The sequence below is a fragment of the Vigna radiata genome, chromosome 7 (genome assembly GCF_000741045.1).
Source record: "Vigna radiata var. radiata cultivar VC1973A chromosome 7, Vradiata_ver6, whole genome shotgun sequence".
NCBI lineage: Eukaryota > Viridiplantae > Streptophyta > Magnoliopsida > Fabales > Fabaceae > Vigna > Vigna radiata.
The window spans coordinates 41712974-41731918 of NC_028357.1; the positions used below are offsets into that span (position 1 = coordinate 41712974).

General features: G+C 29.7%; 3 protein-coding genes across 4 annotated transcripts; 2 read left to right on the top strand and 1 right to left on the bottom strand.

Annotated features, from left to right (window-relative positions):
• The first annotated feature begins 1398 nt into the window (after positions 1 to 1398).
• LOC106767928 (sulfite exporter TauE/SafE family protein 3) lies at positions 1399 to 9745 on the top strand. 2 transcript variants are annotated; one of them, XM_022782924.1, is made up of 12 exons: positions 1399 to 1689; positions 1812 to 1971; positions 3920 to 4120; positions 4207 to 4271; positions 4358 to 4385; positions 4466 to 4548; positions 4637 to 4723; positions 7955 to 8005; positions 8090 to 8311; positions 8389 to 8482; positions 8907 to 9047; positions 9487 to 9745. In XM_022782924.1, the coding sequence occupies exons 1-12, from the start codon at positions 1501 to 1503 to the stop codon at positions 9576 to 9578; spliced, it is 1413 nt and encodes a 470-aa protein (XP_022638645.1). In that variant the 5' UTR covers positions 1399 to 1500; the 3' UTR covers positions 9579 to 9745. The 2 variants fall into 2 exon arrangements, with proteins under 2 accessions (XP_022638645.1, XP_014508382.2); XM_014652896.2 differs by having other exon boundaries at positions 4475 to 4548.
• Positions 9746 to 10290: 545 nt separating this feature from the next.
• LOC106767296 (sulfite exporter TauE/SafE family protein 3) lies at positions 10291 to 14448 on the top strand. The gene is made up of 12 exons (XM_014652151.2): positions 10291 to 10530; positions 10747 to 10906; positions 12328 to 12528; positions 12619 to 12683; positions 12779 to 12806; positions 12899 to 12978; positions 13061 to 13147; positions 13244 to 13294; positions 13383 to 13604; positions 13680 to 13773; positions 13943 to 14083; positions 14166 to 14448. The coding sequence occupies exons 1-12, from the start codon at positions 10366 to 10368 to the stop codon at positions 14252 to 14254; spliced, it is 1383 nt and encodes a 460-aa protein (XP_014507637.1). The 5' UTR covers positions 10291 to 10365; the 3' UTR covers positions 14255 to 14448.
• A 1197-nt stretch (positions 14449 to 15645) lies between these two features.
• Positions 15646 to 18393, bottom strand: LOC106766459 (sulfite exporter TauE/SafE family protein 3-like). The gene is made up of 11 exons (XM_014651186.1): positions 18234 to 18393; positions 17463 to 17663; positions 17308 to 17372; positions 17178 to 17205; positions 17008 to 17090; positions 16839 to 16925; positions 16676 to 16726; positions 16293 to 16514; positions 16113 to 16206; positions 15813 to 15953; positions 15646 to 15737 (listed from the first exon to the last, which is right to left on the bottom strand). Exons 1-11 carry the CDS (start codon positions 18388 to 18390, stop codon positions 15646 to 15648), a joined length of 1221 nt encoding a protein of 406 aa, XP_014506672.1. The 5' UTR covers positions 18391 to 18393.
• Positions 18394 to 18945: the final 552 nt, after the last annotated feature.

Genomic DNA, 18945 nt, shown 5'->3' on the forward strand with positions numbered 1-18945 from the left:
CAAGAAAGTGACATTATTTGACTGAAACCACACAAAAAAAGTGAGATGGATGAAGACTCCTGCGAGGTGGCCATGCATGCAGCTTAAAGAGGAAGTTAGTCAAAAAAGAACGAAAAGAAAAGAAAATAGTATAATAGTAATGATATTAAATATAGTAAAAAAAACTTAAAAAAGAAAACTGGTGGAGTATTCGGTACATATTTGTGGGTAACCTCTTCTTACACAAAAACAAAATACATGTAAAAATATATTTTTTTATTATTTGATTTGAGACCACATGTACTTTAAATATTAATTTTATATATCAGTCGCTGCCCTATTGATAAAAATTCGTTTTTACGAAGGTTGGTGCTGAGATTAGCTGTTCAATATTTATTATTAATTAAGGTATCAACATCCAATATTAAATATATATAATTAAAGGATTATATTTTTTTTAGTTTGCACGTGTTTTTTTTACTTCACTTGTTATTTTTAAAGTTTTGAAACTCACAAGTAGTTCGTATATTTTTTCTAATTTTCAATTTTATAGTGTATTTTTTGTCTAAATATTTCTTATGAGATTTTTTAAATAAATATTATTCCATAATTGAAAGTTTTTTAAAATATGCACATATGGTATTTTTCTCTAATTCTAATGTGAAAAATTACCAAAATATTTTTAGTGAAAGCTTCGATGAGTTGGTTATCAAAGTAATTTCCACATTGTTTTTATTACTTTTATGAATTATTTTTATATGAACATTAAATTTAACTCAATTTCATAAATAATATATAAAGTGAAAATTACACTTATTTATATATTTTGATTTTGTCTATAGAAAATCGAGACTTCCGAGAATTGTGTTATACTTTTTAATTAAATCATGTTTCAAGTATGATAGTCGAATGAAATAGGGAAAATAAAAGCAAAGACCTTCACAAATTAAAAAAAAAAAATATTAAAAGACCATATATGATTGGCAATTTCTAAACTTAATAAAATGTTTTTTATAATAAGTAATCTTAATGCAAAGAAAACCATTTAAAAATAATATAAAAAGAATATAAGCAAATAATATATCCATAAAAATAATCAATGCACACTTTCTTAACACTTCTTTAACTACATAAACCATTTATTATCTTATCATGCTTATTTTAGATCTCATTCCTCCTTCAGGAGAAGTGAGCCAAGATATACAAATAAAATTTGATAAATTAAAAAAATATTTAAAATAATGAGAAATAATAGTTATATTTTTTTTCTGCAAAACGTCAAATCACTTGATGATAATGCTAATAACAAAAATAATGATATAAGTGTGGTGAAGAAGCTTAGGGATTCCTGATATATGATAAATGAACAGAAAAACACATTCACGTTAACCCTAACTGTAGATTGGTCCAACTCTTCGGTTAAGCACATAGCAGCATCAACGATTGGCGAGTTTCTCTGTATCTTGAAGCAACATATATATATAAAAGAAAGTCATAGTTTTGAAAACTGCTCTTTGTAGTATGAAGGCTATGAAATGGGTTCCTGATAGGGTTCTCATAGTTTTTGTTCTTCTTCTTCTTTCACTTTATGTTACATCTTCTCATCATCAGAACACAGATCAGAAAACAGTGTCATCAGAAATCCATGTCACGAAAAGGGTTCAGACTAATGATCAGGATGCTAAAGTTTTTTACAAACACACTTGGCCGGTAAGACTGCTCTCTTAAGAACTTTTTTACATACTTTTTTTAGAGTTTTTCTGTCATAAAAACTTGTATATATATACATTGAATTTTGATTATGTTTTGTGATGTTTTGTTTTTGGTTGTAGAGGATGAAATTTGGGTGGAAAATAATAGTGGGAAGCATAATTGGATTCCTAGGATCAGCATTTGGGACTGTGGGAGGTGTTGGAGGGGGTGGCATCTTTGTACCCATGCTTACCCTAATTGTTGGATTTGATGCAAAATCAGCAACAGCAATATCAAAATGTAAGAATTATTATTATTTTTTATTTATTTAAGAATTTCTGTTTTTGAATAGTGATAAGATGACATACATTTATGTATATATTATAAAAATAAAATGGTTATAAAAAAAATAAATTTTATGTATGTGAAACTATTTTCCAATTCTCTATAACTTGTTCAATGGGTTATGAGATTCATGGCATGTGGGTTGCTTTCTTACTCCATACTCAATGCCAACTTTTTAACTAGATATTCAATTTGCATGTTTTGATGTGCAAGTACTATATATGATAAAAGTTTGGGGGGAAAAGATTAATTACTTTTACTTTTGAACTTCAATTTTTTTAAATGTAAGAGAAACTAAATACAGATCTATGATTTACATCGAAATTGAAATTATTTGAAGTGATTTTTTTGCATGTATACATGAATACAAAGCTTCAAAATATTAATAATACAGACCCTTGTTACATAATTTTCTTTGCATGTGTGAATGCATACAAATTTTGGAACATTAAAAAGCTATATTTCATTATAGTTCTTTAATAAGTTTTTAATTAGTATAACATATATAACTCTTCTATGTCGTATATTTTGGACTAAGCATGTCTACTAGAAGTTTAATGTAGAAGTAAGTAACCTAAATTTACGGAAGACATGTCCGACTAAATTTACATAAGACCGTGTATCGACAAACATAAATTTAGGTTTGATGTAAACTTTTTATTTTGTTTTTAAATTTAATTAGTTTTGGCCTAAAACCAAATTCTAAAATACAAAAAAATATCAATTATAGTTGTTCCAACCATGTTCAATAGGCTCACATGCTTTAAGAGTTTATGTATATGATAATTTAAATATTCTTTCTTTATTTTACTTTTTGATATGTCTTTTAAAGACAAAATTATTATGAAGTTTTCTACCTTTTAAAATGGACAATATCTTAAATGAAAGAGTGATTGATCGTTTAAATTTTTTTTTTCACCAAATTTTTATAACTCATTAATTCTATTAAATATAAGAATTCTACCATCAAAGATACATTGAAAAAAATACTACAACTAAAAATCAATTTTTAACTATTTTTACTAATTTTTAAAAAATTTGGTGAATAATAAAAACACACAATAAAATAAACAAAGTGGATTAAAAAAACAGAATTGTAAATAGTAAACCAAAAACAAAACAACAACTATTACAAAAACATTCATACATCGTAATTGAATATCTATCTTAATAATATATTTGCATCCGTAATGTAATAAGAAAAAACCACACTCTCACAATTTAGATCAGAAAAACAACCTCCAAAACATGCGTGCAATAATTACTATTCCTGAAGAAAGAAAGGAAATGAGAAGGGGGATGAGGGAAGGAGAAATTGTTAGAGGAAAAAATTGAGAGTCTAATTTAAATTGTTTTATGACAGAGATTTTAGGAGGTCCAATAATAAAATATAAAAAAGCAAAAAATTGAAAAAAGAAAACCTTTGCAAATCTGAAAAAAGTATCGAACATAAAATTATAAAAAAAAGATAACAAAATATATATACATTAGTGAAGTTTAAAATTTAAAAGAAAAACTTATCTTCATAAACGACACACAAGCGTAAAAATTTAATATCTCCAACTTATACAGTAAAAGTTATAAATATTCAAAATTAAGAAAGTGGTAAATAAAGGTAATATTCAAACACATAATCCTAAGCATACTAAATAGTCTTAATTAAATAATCATGTTCAACTATAAATGCTAAATACTATAAGCCTAACTCATTTGCAATAAAATAGGAAAAAATTCTTTTAACAACATTTTTTTAACAATTTATTGACAACGGATACGTGATAGCTCGTGATTAGTCTATTTTAAATATTTTTATAAATATAAATTTAAATAGTTCAATGAGATATAAAAAAGTTGTTATAAATACAATATTATAATAAAAAATTGTATTGTTTGCTTGATTAAGGCATGATTACGGGTGGAGCAGCAGCAACTGTTTTCTACAATCTGAAGCAAAGGCATCCAACTCTTGACATGCCTGTGATCGACTATGACCTAGCACTTCTTTTTCAACCAATGTTGATGCTTGGAATCAGTGTTGGTGTTGCTTTCAATGTCATTTTTCCTGACTGGTTGATCACAGCTTTGTTAATTGTAGTTTTCATTGGTAGGTACCCATATTATTGCTTCTAAATTCATCAATCTTGTTTTCTTTGTTTGCCTTCTCATGTATACAGTCTGCATGTGAAACAGGCCTTTCTGTCAATGCATTCCTTAAGGGTGTTCAAACATGGAAAAAAGAAACCATTCTTAAGAAGGTTAATTAGCTCATCTTTTTCTATTGTGTATACTGAATCATTTCTTGCTGTTTTGGTTTATTATTACATCCCTGTTATTATTTCAGGAAGCCAGACAGAATGTAAGGTTAAATGGTAAGTGTATTTATATTGTTTTCTGCTATATGTTCGGTTAAAGGAGAGAACATTATCAAACATGCGACGCTAACTTTTAGTTTTATCAGATACTGCTGGAACCAGTAATGCTGATCATCCTCAGACAGAAAGTCATATAAATACCAATCAAACGAGGAGAAAAGTAGTAAAAAGTTGCAGACAGTGTTGCTGCTAGTGTTTTCGTGTGCAACATCTGTTGTTTCTGATAAATATCTAAAACTTCTGTGCAGGTTTCTGTTATGGAAAACGTTTGTTGGAAGGAACTTGGAATTCTTGTATCTGTGTGGATCTTGATACTGGCATTGCAGATAGGAAAGGTTAGTATGAGAAACATATTTTTGAATCAAGAAGATATGTATTATGTGAATGGCTTTATGAATATTTTACTTGTAAAATAAAAGTATAACACAACATTTAACTGCCAAAACCATCTCCATCTTAAAATTAAGATAAACTTCCTAAATTTAAGTGACAAGTTTATATTCTTATTTAAACCTAAATAATGTTTTGAAAATTTTAACCAGTAAAATTGTTCAAATCCAAATTACAAATGTTTATACGTATAAATTTTCAACTCATGTGTTTACTTCAATTTCTATTGATGTTCAATTTTTAAGTTTTAAATTTTATTTTTGCTTTTTTGTGTTTATTTTAATAGTCTATTATTCGCTTGTAATTTTTATAATTATTTTCCTTTTAGTCATGCATTCAACTTGACATTCTTGTTTAATGTAGCTATATTTTTAATTTATTTAATATGTTAGTTAGTATATTTTCAATTTATTTTATTTTATTTTTATTCTTTTCGTTTTCATTTTATTTTTGTTCTTTTAGTTTTTATTTTATTTTACTTTTCACAGTTATTAGTAAATTAAAAGTGTCACTTTACATTTATATTTTTAATATTTTTAAAAATTAAAAGTTTAAAATATAGGTATATTTCTATTGAAATAAAAGACGTAAAAATAAAATTAATTTGAATATCTAGGTTGACTTATTTGATGTATAAATTTTAAAAAAATTCTTTTAAAATGTATATAAATTCTAATTATGTTTAATTATTCTTTTCGTCCAAATTTGAAAAGGAACAACATTGTTCCATTTAAAAATAAAAATAAAATTTAATTAAGTCAAAATTTCAAATATAAGAATTAAATTAAATATATGACAATCATGTGACACTGACTTAATATGTGATATTGTACGAATATAAGTGACATTATCAATTTATTACTCTTGACCTGATATTGACTTGACATGTGAAATATACAATTAAAGTCAATTTAACAAAAATGACCTAATTGGATAACTTTTTAAAACTAGAAGACTTTATTACACCAAATAAGAAATACAAGTCTAATTGAAATTTTCAGATAAATTAGAGACTAAAAAAAGGATTAGTTAATATTTTTCTATTTCACATAGATGTACCTAAACAAAATAATATGATAGAAAAAGATTATTGATGTCATTACTATTAAGATTATTTGTAGTAAAGATATAATATTTAGGTGACAATAGATCAGATTGGCACATATATAATGTTTATTCACTACTCGACCAACAACAAGACATCTAACTTGTTACTCGTCTCATTACTTGTTGGATATCTATTTAAAAAATATCAACAAATTTTTAAAACCTATTTACTCGTTAACTTTGTTGAAAAGGATTGAGTTAAGATCAATATACATATAATAATTTTGATGAAAATTATTTTATCCTCTTCTTTATCGTAGGAAAATGACATGATCGATGATAGTTTTCAACAAATTTTGAATCCGAGGATTAAAGGCATATTTAGTTAGAGAGTTTGATATGAAATACTTAATACAAATAAGTAAAATCTTAGGAATGCAAATTGGTCAAGATAAAATGTAAGGTTTGACTTTCTTAAAAATTACTTACTAAAAGTCTTTGCAATGCTTCAACATGCAATGTATTTAAGTGAAAATTTTTATCCCACTTTTTATCATTTATAAGTTATCCTTGCAATAAGTCATAACAATAAATAAGAGAGGATGTAAATGTCTTAAATATCACATCAGTAGTAAAAAACCTTACGTAGTCAGGATTTGTTCAAGATTGTAAATTGCACAAACAATGAAAGAGGTTAGTAGATTTATGAAAATTTTAATGAAGAGTACTATTAAGAGAATTCTTAGATACATAAAAGAGAATCAAATATTGTATTATATTTTAAAGAATCGGAATTAATTATTACAAACCGTGTTAATTCGAATTTTCCAAGTGATCTTTATAAAAAAAGTGTACTGTTGATTATGTATTTATACTTTTAAGAAACACAATAAGTTGATTATTGAAAGTTAGATAATCTTGTAACTTTTGTGTATATAAAAGTTAAAGTACAAATATGTGAAAAAGTTATCTACATCTATATATTTTCAAAAAATATATTGTTTTCTGCCACAAACTGGTGAAGAATTAGCGTCACATTGTGAAAATACTGACAAATTGTGTTTCCCTTTGCTTAATTTTTCTTTCCTTTTATAATTATCTGGTCCATGATGGACGGTCTTGCATCATAGGAGTATTTTAATGAAAAAAGTTACTTGAACACACTTTTAATTTTCACTTTTCCATTATAAAAAGTGCGTTATGAGTGTCAACTTATTATTATATCTTATTTTAATTTCTTCATACCAAAATCCATCCATTATTATTGTGAAATAACATATCTCTTCCTGTAAAAAAATAAATAAAATAAAAGGAGTAATTTTTTACTTTAATTAATTAATTTGTCCTATATTTAAGTCTATAACATACTTATGTTTATATATATATTTTTTACTTAATTGAGTTTTTATGTTTTATTAAATAAAATTAAGGTAGTTGATTCTCTTAAATTACCTGTAGGTCATGTACAAGGTATCACTTGCCACTTTCCATTATCTTTTTTTTTTTTTCATTCTTCTTCACCATCTTTTTTTCCTTTCTTTCTTTCTTAGAATTTCTATGACTCATGGATTATTGTTCAATCTTGAATTAAAGTAGATGTTTATTGGCTGTGTGTAAATCATTACCTACTTGAAATTTGGATGGGTGGAGATGCACACGAAGTGTTTAAAAAGGTTTTTGGTAGTTTTACGGTAAAAGTAGGTAGAAGGAGGTGGTGGGAAAGGAAGCAATATAAATGGAAAAAACAAATAAAAAAAAAAACTAGATCCTAATTAACACATTATACTTGGAAAGTGACATTAATTAAGTTGATTTAATAGAAAGATCCACATTTTTATTAAAAAATAAAATCTCAATTGAGTTAAAAATATATAAAAATGAATAATAAGTTTAAACATATGAACCGAGTTAATATGCGAATCCTAAATTTGCCAACATACCAAACCCATACATTCAAATTCAAATTATGCAAATATATAGTTTCATTAGCTTCTACGAAAAATTCATACAAGTATTATTTCATGTCGATACAGTTCTGGTATATTCTTTAAATTTGTTTTTACAGTACATGGAAATTTTACTTTGCTGTATGCTAACATACATGCACATATGCGTTGGTTTTGAGACAGAATTATACAAGAAATTGCTCAGCGCTGTATTGGGTATTGAATCTCCTGCAGGTAGAAATGAGTGATAAACTATATAGAGAAAAGAAAAGTTTTGTTGTTATGGTTTTGATGGACTGACGAAATGATATATATCAGGTCCCGGTGACTGTGGGAACAAGTTTGTACGAGGCGGTGCTTCTGCAGAAAGGGAAGAGAGTGATAGCATCAAAGGGTGATGAACAGAGACGTTTGCATGTATGGAAGTTAATGGTTTATTGTACGTGTGGGTTGATGGCTGGCATAATTGGTGGCTTGCTTGGTCTTGGTGGAGGATTCATCTTGGGGCCACTTTTCATTGGCCTAGGAATTCCTCCTCAGGTACGTTTTATCTTCTATGCTAATCTTCCTCCATTTGGAATTCACTCTCATTCGCCACCAACTTTCCACCAAGCTAGGTCTCGAGTGCTACGTCCACTTTTGCCATGACGTTTTCTGCTTCCATGTCTGTGGTGGAATATTACCTTCTCAAACGCTTCCCTGTTCCTTATGGTATGTTTATATATATATGTATGGCTTATCAATAACTTAACCATTATATCATGCCCACTCCATTACTCTTTCATTAATTTCATCATCACTTTGTTGACTTTTTATCTATGTTATACACTTAATCAACATTCATATTCAAATACTTGCATGTTAAAGGAAATAACAGTAGTTGAAAGCATGTGTACTTTAATAAAGTCATCACTTTCATAGACGGTCATCATTCATTATAGTTGGTTAATAATAATAAATAAATTTAACATAAGATATTTAACCCTAAAAAGAACATGCATAATCAAAACAGTATGTAAGATAAAGAAAAAATTATACTAAAAGGTGGAAAGTAGAAAATTACTTGATAAAAGGTGGTAGAAAATTACTTGATAATATGTACCTTTTAATGCTTTAATGTATGATTTTCCTGCAGCACTTTACTTTGTAGCAGTAGCCACTGCTGCTGCACTGGTTGGGCAGCATTTGGTGAGAAAGGTGATTGCTATACTGGGGAGAACGTCTCTGATAATTTTCATCCTTGCACTCACGGTTTTTGTGAGTGGAATATCACTAGGCAAGTGCATTTTTGCACGATTTCTTTGGATTCTTTCTTCCTTTTCAGGACAGCAGTACCATATCAGTACTTCATACACTATACTAATGTTAGTAATAACTAGTGGTTGGTGTTTACCCATATCTTATTTTATTCACATATATATCAACAACTTGTCGTGCTTTAAGTTGCAGAGAGAAAAAGATATGCTATAATATATTCATTCAATAGTTGGAATATACTGATAGGATAAAAGTGTTTACACCATCATCACGAACGATGGATTTCCATAAAGCTACACTTTTATTAGTATTAAACAATGCATTTTAAATTGAACCAACAGTCGTACATATATACTTTAGAAAAATTACAGAAAATTTATTCATATGCTTATGCTTTGACATTTCCAATCAGTAATATATTACAAATTACTTAACATTTTATTTATTTAAAATTGCAGGAGGAGTAGGCATAGCAAACCTGATTAAAAGGATTGAAAAGAAGGAGAACATGGGTTTTGGAGATCTTTGCTCTTACAGGGTTAGAAGTTAAAGATAGAAAAATGGGAGGAAGCTCTTCTCAATGTTATCCTTTTATGGATTGCTTTTAAGAATAGAACTATTTAATTTAAAGCTACATCAGAATTTGAATAGAATATGTACTTAATGTTTGTGTAAAACGTTTTCAGTATTGACAGAATAAGTTGTTTCTTTTTCTGCGCAGACAAAATAAATTCTTTTGTGATCAATTACATTCTGAAGTAGTACGAATTTTTAAACAAAATCACACACACGTTTTCCATATAATTAATTAATTAAACGAACGAAGAATATTCAAAAAGAGGGTGCGTACGAACACTGATCATCTACATAAATACATATAATTTTTAATTCCTCGTTATTCGAAAAGATTAATATTTTTGAGAGATTTTTAACGTTAGAACATATGGTTTTGGAAGCTCCACAAAGCGTAGTGCAAGTGGCATATTTGAAGCACTAATCGGTTTATTAGGCCAAAGTATAGTGGAAGTACACTGTCCACAAAGAGCCAAAAAAGTATGTGTAATTGTATAAAAGATAAAAGATGAAAGAAACCAATGGACACGGAGAATAGAGACCATGTTGTTATCAATACTAAGTGACCGAAGATGTTGTTTTCTTGTACCTAAATTTTGATTGAATACTAAAAACCATTATCGACAATATTACCGTACGAGCTGCCCACTTTCTTAAAATTTCCTTCTATATATATGGTCCTCGTGGTTTCATTTTTAAGCAAGTATATATCAGCATCTTAGTTCTAAAGGGACTAAGATTTTCAGCTCTGAAAAGTGGTATCCATGGCTGTGAAATGGGTTGCTGCAAAGGCTCTCATTGCTTTCGTTCTTCTTGTTTCGGTGTCGGCTGCTCCTTCTCATCAGAATAATGCAGAGAACAAAACGCCATCAAATGGAACTATAGGGATTGATTATCATGCTAAAGCATTTTACAAGCACCATTGGCCGGTAAGAAAGAAAGTTCATTTTACTGTTGCTTTCATCACAAATAAAAAACAGAGGTTTTAGATGAACGAAGTTCTGTTATATACTCCAAAAATTTTCAGTTCACGCATGCATGCATGCATGCATGTGTGATATTGGTTTTTGCATTAAGCTGGATGAGATGTATTAACCTTGTAAAATGTTTTTTATTGTGTTTTTTTTTGTTGTTGTTGCGTGCAGAGTATGAAATTTGGATGGAAAATAATAGTAGGAAGCATAGTTGGATTCCTAGGATCAGCATTTGGAACTGTTGGAGGTGTTGGTGGGGGTGGCATCTTTGTTCCCATGCTTACTCTTATTGTTGGATTTGATCAAAAATCAGCAACAGCAATTTCCAAATGTAAGAACTTCCGCTTATTTATGTATATAATTTTCCCTATCTTTTCTAATAAATTAACTCTTTAAATATAATATTTTCATAAAGGTTTAAAATAATAAATAGAATGAAAAGATATGTTCAATAAAAACAAAACTTAATAAAATAGAATCTAATCTATGGGATAAAAAATAGACTTTAAATTTCACTTAGTTTTAGAAAACCAACTTAATGTTTGCATTCATATATATTTTTTACCTTATTGAGACTTTTAACAAAGTTTCTATCTCAGAAATTTAAAATAATATAAACGAAAAAAAAAAACAACTTTTTATTGGAAAATGTATAATTATAAAGGTACGAGTTGTATAAAAAAAAATTAATATGGCATTTGGGATGGGTTAATTACTAGATCTGGGGGACATTATGATACCAAAGATGTGGGAGTGGTACTAGGTTGATTTCATTGTCCAAATCTTAGTGCCAATATTTTAATGAAACATGTCCTTTGTATAGTGTTATGTTATGAATAATTTATTTTGCTTTTATACCTTATGAATGCATATCAAAATATCGTTTTCCCAGTTTTCATTTCATCTGTTATGACTCTTTATTATCTTGCAATCCTAAAGCAAAAATATGTATAAAGCAAAATATGTAAAAAGCAAAATTTTTTGTTTATTATAATAAATAAAAAAATATAAGTGTATATTAATTAACATACATACATGACTATCCCAAGGAATATTTAAAAAATTTATATTTGTTTGGTTTAGTCGTTAAAAATATTTAAATTCGTAATTTTTATTTTCCTATAATATATAACACTATATATGTTTTGCAAATGGTTTTGTAAGAATTATTTTTCTTCATCTAATCCAATCTCATGTTTTTGACGATCGTAATAGGTAATTTATATTTGATTGTTTGATTAAAAGAAAATAAACTATGGAAATATTTTAAATTTACTTTTTTAAATATAACTTGATTTTTTTTTTCATGTAGGTGTATATTCGTATAGTTTATATGTTAATATTTTTCATTAATAGTTTTTATGGCTATGCAATAGAATTTTTTTTGGGTAATTTAGAAGTCAATTGTACGCTTAATTAATTTAATATGAATATAATATTATCAGGAGAAAAAATACAAAGTTCGAAAAAAATTATTCTATTCAGAATATAATTTGTGAGGCAAGAGATTATCATGAACATGAAAGAGAAAGCAGTCAAGTGTGAGAAAAAAAAAAAGAGAAATAATTGAATTATCAATAATTTATTACAATATATAAGAACAATTTTTTATATTTATATAAACATCCTTATTTCTATTTTATTAATTATAAACTTCTTTTACAGTAGAAATCATTCACTGTTCATTTTGAATTGGAATGTTGTTCTTTGGAAACTTACACATGAATGGAATCTGATTGTTTGATGAATTAGGCATGATTACTGGTGGAGCAACAGCAACAGTTTTGTACAATTTGAGGCAGAGACACCCTACACTTGATTTGCCTGTGATTGATTATGACTTAGCACTTCTCTTCCAACCAATGTTGATGCTTGGAATCAGTATTGGAGTTGCTTTCAATGTTATTTTTCCTGAGTGGATGCTAACAGTTTTGCTAATAATATTTTTCGTTGGTAAGAATTACTGATCAAGCTTCAAAATTTAGACACTCTTGATTTCCTCCGTTAATTTCTTTACTCTGATGTGATCTGAATCTTAAACAGGCATTTCCATTAAATCCTTCTTGAAGGGTGTGGATACATGGAAGAAAGAAACCATCATGAAGAAGGTTAATTAATTGCCTCCTTAAACATCACCCTCTTTATGTTTTAAATTTCTTTCAATTTTCTGATGCTCTTGCATGCATTCATGTTATGATTCCAGGAAGCTAAGAAGAATTCACGGATTGACGGTAAGCTGTTTGATACTATTTCCATTCTAACTTTCTGTATATGTAACTGTTTATCAGACATGTTATGTTATTTTTTTATTTTATCTAATCAGACATTGGAACTCCTGAAGATACTGCACATTATATTCAAACAGAAGACCTTGCCAAAGATGTTAATGAACCAAAGAAAAAGGTTGCACAAAATACTGAAAGTTATTGATTCCATATATGTTCAACATCTCTTCTCTCTATTGAAATCTAAAATTGTCATGCAGGTTTCTCTAGTTGAGAACATTCGTTGGAAGGAACTTGGACTTCTTTTTTCTGGCTGGATCATGATTCTTGGATTAGAGATTGCAAAAGTTGGTATCCATCACTCAAACTTTGAGTTTTTCATTTTCTGTGCATTGGTAAACATAGTATGATGATAACAGATGCCTCTGTTTTGAAATCAACAGAAACACACAACAACTTGCTCACGGTTATATTGGCTAATGAATCTACTTCAGGTATAAACTACCCTAGGAGAATTTAACGAACCATGAAGATCATTATAATGGTGATTGCTGACCATTTTACTTATATATTTACTTTCAGGTTCCCGTAGCTGTAGGAATGAGTTCATATGAGGCTGTGCGTCTATACAAAGGGAAGAGAATCATAGCATCCAAGGGAGACCAACAACCAAATTTTTGTGTGCTGCAGTTGGTTCTATTCTGTGCTTGTGGCACACTTGCTGGCATGATTGCTGGTTTGCTAGGCCTTGGTGGAGGATTCATCTTGGGACCCCTTTTCCTTGGTCTAGGAATTCCTCCTCAGGTACCCTTTTATTTGCCTTAAACTCTATGCAGATTTTACTTGGAATTCACTCTAACTGAGGAATTTTCCACACAGGTTGCAAGTGCTACATCCACTTTGGTGATGGCTTTTTCTGCCTCTATGGCAGTGGTGGAATATTACCTTCTCAAACGTTTCCCCGTTCCTTATGGTAAGTTTGAATGAACACACACTACTCTTTCCTTAACATTTTTACCAGATAATTAGAAAAAAGTTAAGCAAATTATCTATAACATAGAATTAGCTTATTCATGAGTTAAGGAAACACTAACTTGTTACAGTGAAAATTTTGATGTTGAACTTTGGATATCATGTTGCAGCTCTTTTCTTCGTAAGCATAGCCACTGCTGCAGCACTTGTTGGACAGCATTTAGTGAAAAAGGCCATTGCCATACTAGGAAGAGCATCTGTGATCATTTTCATCCTAACCTTCACACTCTGTGTTAGTGCAGTTTTACTAGGTAAGTGCAAGATAGTTTTATTTGTAGAGTGTGTTTGTGCCATTTTATGAGAAAAGTGTAAAATGATTTTGTTTGGTCATAGGTGGAGTAGGAGTTGTACACATGATTCAAAAGATTGAACATAACGAGTACATGGGATTTGGAGATCTTTGCACGTACAGAGCCCACTAATGATGTTCAGGGAGACGCTTGAGAACATTCAGAATCTCATATATATCTACAAAGACCAGATTAGAAGAGAGAGAAATGAAGAATGTAATAAGTGATTAATGTGAAAAAAAGAGAGATATGAAGAGAATTTGAGATTTTCAAATGAATGCTTACAATGATAAAATGTTGATATATCAATGTTCTAAGGTTCTTGATGGACGGTATTTAGTTGTAGAACTATATATCCAGTTAATAAAAAAACTATAGAAATATATGAAAGTCGAGACAAAATTAATCCAAAACCATGAAAATAGGTCAGGTTCTATTGGGTTGTCCTCTAAATAGAAAAATAAGATTTGAAAGTGTAGCGCCTTTTGTTGTCAGCTTGTAAAAAATAAAAAAGAAATTATAGTATTTATTTCATAAAATTAAATTAAATATACATATATAAATAGTTTAATATGAAATTAATTGGAATGTTATTCTTATTAATATTAAAAATTAAATTTATAAAACAAACTCACAATACTAATAAACATACATTTTTAATTTTATAAATATTACCATCTTTAAAATATTAGATCATAATTTTTTTAATATAATTTTAGCTTAAATTAAATTTTTGATTCCGATAAATTTGAGTATTTTCAATTAAATTTTTAATAAAAAGATTTCTTTCATCGATTACTCCATATTACTTAATATTAATATAATTTTTCAATTGACTGGTATAGGGTTAGTTTGCATCTCATTGTTTTTGTGCTTTTACATGAGAAATAAAAGAACTGGTTAATTAAATTTTAGGACTATCTTAAATGCATAAATTTTTAATCGAGTCTCTTTTTTTAAGTGTTTAAAATATTTTTGTATTTTCAATTGTCCTCATCTCAATGGGTGATGTGATGATTTATTTTGCAGTCATAAAACACCTTGATTAATGAGGACTCATATATATATATATATATATATATATATATATTGAACCTTTGTCAATGATAAAATATGAATAAACCTCGAATACAATGCAACTTTTTTATTCTTTTTTCTTACATTTTTTTCTTTTATTGTTTTCAAAGAAATTAATTCCATGCAGGCTCTTAAACATACAGAAATCAAATATTGCTTCCATTGAATTTCAAGGGTAAAGAAATGAAATACAAATACAAATACAAATACAGAGAAAACAAATATTATTCTTGCCAAAGCCCTGCCTCCCAGAGAAAATATGAACTCAAAAAGTTTACCTCAAATACAGGATCAATTGTTGAAATTTGATAACTAATACAATGAATTTTTGTGTTTCAAGTGAACTAAAAGTATACATTAAAAAAATACAAAAATGTGGCACTAATCTAACCAAAGACAATACAAAACTGCATTAAAGAGCCCTGTCAGTATTAGGTCCATGAAGCTTAATTTTTAGCCGTGTACATGCAAAGGTTTCCAAATCCCATATGCTCCTTGCGTTCAATCTTTTGGATCATGTGTACAACTCCTACCCCACCTGTCATGTTACCAATTAAAACCATTTTACATTTGCCTTAACACAATCTGCAAAACAAAACCATCTTAAACCTACCTAGTAAAACTGCACTCACACATAGTGTGAAGGTTAGGACGAAAATTATCACAGATGCTCTCCCCAATATGGCAATCACCTTTCTCACCAAATACTGTCCAACAAGTGAAGCTGCAGTCGCTACGCCTACCAAGCACAGTGCTGCAACACCATATCCAAACTTCAACATTATAATCACAAGTTATTGCTTCATTAAGCTCCTCTTTGTCCACAAAAATTATCTAGTACTAAGCACATGCTCTTTGAATAGGAAAATTACTAGTCATCCAGCACACTGTTCATTCTTTCATGCATACATACCATATGGAACGGGGAAACGTTTGAGAAGGTAATATTCCACCACAGCCATAGATGCTGAAAATGCCATTGCCAAAATGGATGTAGCACTTGCCACCTTTGTCAAAAATTCCCCGATCAGAACGGTTTCCAAGAAAAATCTACGCAGAAAAACTTGATGAGAGAAAGAAGAAAGAAAGGTACCTGAGGAGGGATTCCAATTCCAAGGAAAAGGGGTGCCAAGATGAATCCTCCACCAAGGCCTAACAAGCCGGCAAGTGTGCCAGCAAGTGTGCCACAACAACAGAATAGAATTAACTGCCACACTCTCCAACGTGGTTGTTGATCTCCCTTTGACGCTATGCTTCTCTTTCCTTTGTATAGTCTCATGGCCTGGTATGAACTCATTCCTACAGCTATTGGGATCTAAATCACAACAACAAATAAACAGTGAATTTTCACTATGATAATGACTTTGATGGCACAGCAACACACATTCAATAACAAGGCCATATCAAAGAAAGCTAAAAAATGTAAGATGACAACTGTGGTTTTCAGAAATTGAATTCTCCCAAAGTAGTTCGTACCTGGAGTAAATTCACTGCCCAATATGCTCCAGAGCAAGTAGTCGTGTAATTCTGTTCCAAAACAGAGGCATACATTATCATATCATATTATGTTGATCAATGACCTCCAATGCAAGAAATGAAAAAACTGAATTTTTGAGCGAATAGCTCATAGGGTACCAACTTTTCCAATCTCTAACGCAAGTATCATGATCCAGACAGCGAAAAGATGTCCAAGGTCCTTCCAACGAATGTTGTCAACCATAGAAACCTGCATGTCAGTTTTAAATTTCATTAGCAAGAATAGGCATTGCACATATATGGAATTAATAACTTTCGGTATTTTGTACTACTTTTTTCCTTAGTTCCTTAGTGTTGTCTTTGACAGGGCCTTCTGTATGAATATAATGTGCACCATCTTCAGCAGTTGCAATATCTGATAAGATTCAAAAAGAGAATGACATGTCTAATAAACACTTACATATACAGAAATGTAGAATAGAAATAGTATTAAACCACTTACCATCAATCCGTGAATTCTTCCTAGCTTCCTGGAATTATGACAAGGAGGCACGCATAATCATCAGAATGCAAAACTTGAAAGAATTTTGAAACATAAAAGAGGGTGAAGGTTAATGAAGAAATTAATTAACCTTCTTCATAATGGTTTCGTGCTTCCATGTCTCAACACCCTTTAGAAAGGACTTAATTGAAAGACCTGTTTAGCATTTAGATCACATCAGAGGGAAGAAATGAATAGAGAAAATTAAGAATGTCTAAGTTTTGAAGCTTGATCAGTAATTCTTACCAACGAAAAGTATTATTAGCAAAACTGTTAGCATCCACTCAGGAAAAATGACATTGAAGTCAACTCCGATGCTGATTCCAAGCATCAACATTGGTTGGAAGAGAAGTGCTAAGTCATAATCAATCACGGGCAAATCAAGTGTGGGGTGTCTTTGCCTCAAATTGTAGAAAACTGTTGCTGTTGCTCCACCAGTAATCATAACTTCACCAAATAAACAGAAAATTACATATATACTCCATCCATTTAAGTTTCAAAAGAATTATATTCAAAATAGTATATCTCAGAAATAGCAACGAGTACAAAACAAATAACATCATGGCCATTTCTTAAATGGGGTATTTTGCCTTTTCTGGTGATTTTGATGTTTAGAACACCACTGCGGTGGAGAGGTCAACTGTCCTGGATGGTTCATGAGAAAGTTTAACCAATCCTTTTCTTGTTTGTTATACATTTTTCCAAATTTTAAAATATTATATATCATAATATCAAGCAAATGATCATGCCAATGCTGTTTTGAAGCATGATCCAAATCTAAGTTAAAGGCACATAATGGCAATGAGTGGTGTCAGTGCCACAGATAAATATTTGTGAGGAAAGATACCTGCATATGCATATGCATATTAAGATTTATATAATGTAATAAACATACATTTTATAGGGACTGTTTGGTCGGAGTTGAAGTTTATTGACATTATCAAGATCATCATGTCTGAATTGTCATGAAAACGTATTAATATGGAATAATAGAGGGGGAAGAATGATAGTTCTTACATTTAGAAATTGCTATTGCAGATTTTGTATCAAATCCAATAATGAGGGTAAGCATGGGAACAAAGATGCCACCCCCACCAATACCTCCAATATTCCCAAATGCTGATCCTAGGAATCCAACTATGCTTCCTACTATTATTCTCCATCCAAATTTCATACTCTGCACACAACACAAAGTTAAATTCAATGTTCTTGACATACAAACATAAATTCACATGCAGAGTGTCCGTGAATTCTCTTACCGGCCAAGTGTGGTGGTAGAATACTTTAGCATTGTTATCAACCCCTACAGTGTGATTGGACTGTGAGCTGGTGTTCTCGGCGGAGACCGTCACAAGAAGAAGCACAGCAATGAGAACCTTTCCAGAAAACCATTTTGCATGCCACCTTTGTGTTGCTTCAAGCAAACCCATTATGTCTCTTTAGATACTCAAAATTCAAAATCTTACTCCTTTTAGTACTATGGTGTTGCTAGCTATGCTTAATTTGCCTCTAATAAGCAACACAAAAACAGTTATATAGATCTTTTCAAAATCTTCACATCAAATAGGATCATGTTATGGTTTTAGGTGCAAGAAAACAAATCTAAGATCAAAATAAGCAGGGCTTTGTTATGCTTTTCTTGTTTTCTTTATCGTCTCTTATGCTTTGTTGTGCTTCTAAATAGTTGTGTATTTCTGTTTTTGTTTTTGGTGGTTTGTACTATGATTTC

Excerpts from the sequence above, each read along its gene's own strand:
- LOC106767928 (XM_022782924.1), top strand. The coding sequence starts at position 1,501 with ATGAAGGCTATGAAATGGGTTCCTGATAGGGTTCTCATAGTTTTTGTT. Across the intron at positions 8,312-8,388 it reads GCCTAGGAATTCCTCCTCAG|GTCTCGAGTGCTACGTCCAC; the intron begins GTACGTTTTATC and ends CCACCAAGCTAG. Across the intron at positions 9,048-9,486 it reads TGTGAGTGGAATATCACTAG|GAGGAGTAGGCATAGCAAAC; the intron begins GCAAGTGCATTT and ends TTAAAATTGCAG.
- LOC106767296 (XM_014652151.2), top strand. The coding sequence starts at position 10,366 with ATGGCTGTGAAATGGGTTGCTGCAAAGGCTCTCATTGCTTTCGTTCTT. Across the intron at positions 10,907-12,327 it reads AGCAACAGCAATTTCCAAAT|GCATGATTACTGGTGGAGCA; the intron begins GTAAGAACTTCC and ends TTGATGAATTAG. Across the intron at positions 12,979-13,060 it reads TTAATGAACCAAAGAAAAAG|GTTTCTCTAGTTGAGAACAT; the intron begins GTTGCACAAAAT and ends ATTGTCATGCAG.
- LOC106766459 (XM_014651186.1), bottom strand. The coding sequence starts at position 18,390 with ATGAAATTTGGATGGAGAATAATAGTAGGAAGCATAGTTGGATTCCTA. Across the intron at positions 17,664-18,233 it reads TGCAATAGCAATTTCTAAAT|TTATGATTACTGGTGGAGCA; the intron begins GTAAGAACTATC and ends TATTTGGTGAAG. Across the intron at positions 16,926-17,007 it reads CTAAGGAACTAAGGAAAAAA|GTTTCTATGGTTGACAACAT; the intron begins GTAGTACAAAAT and ends ACTGACATGCAG.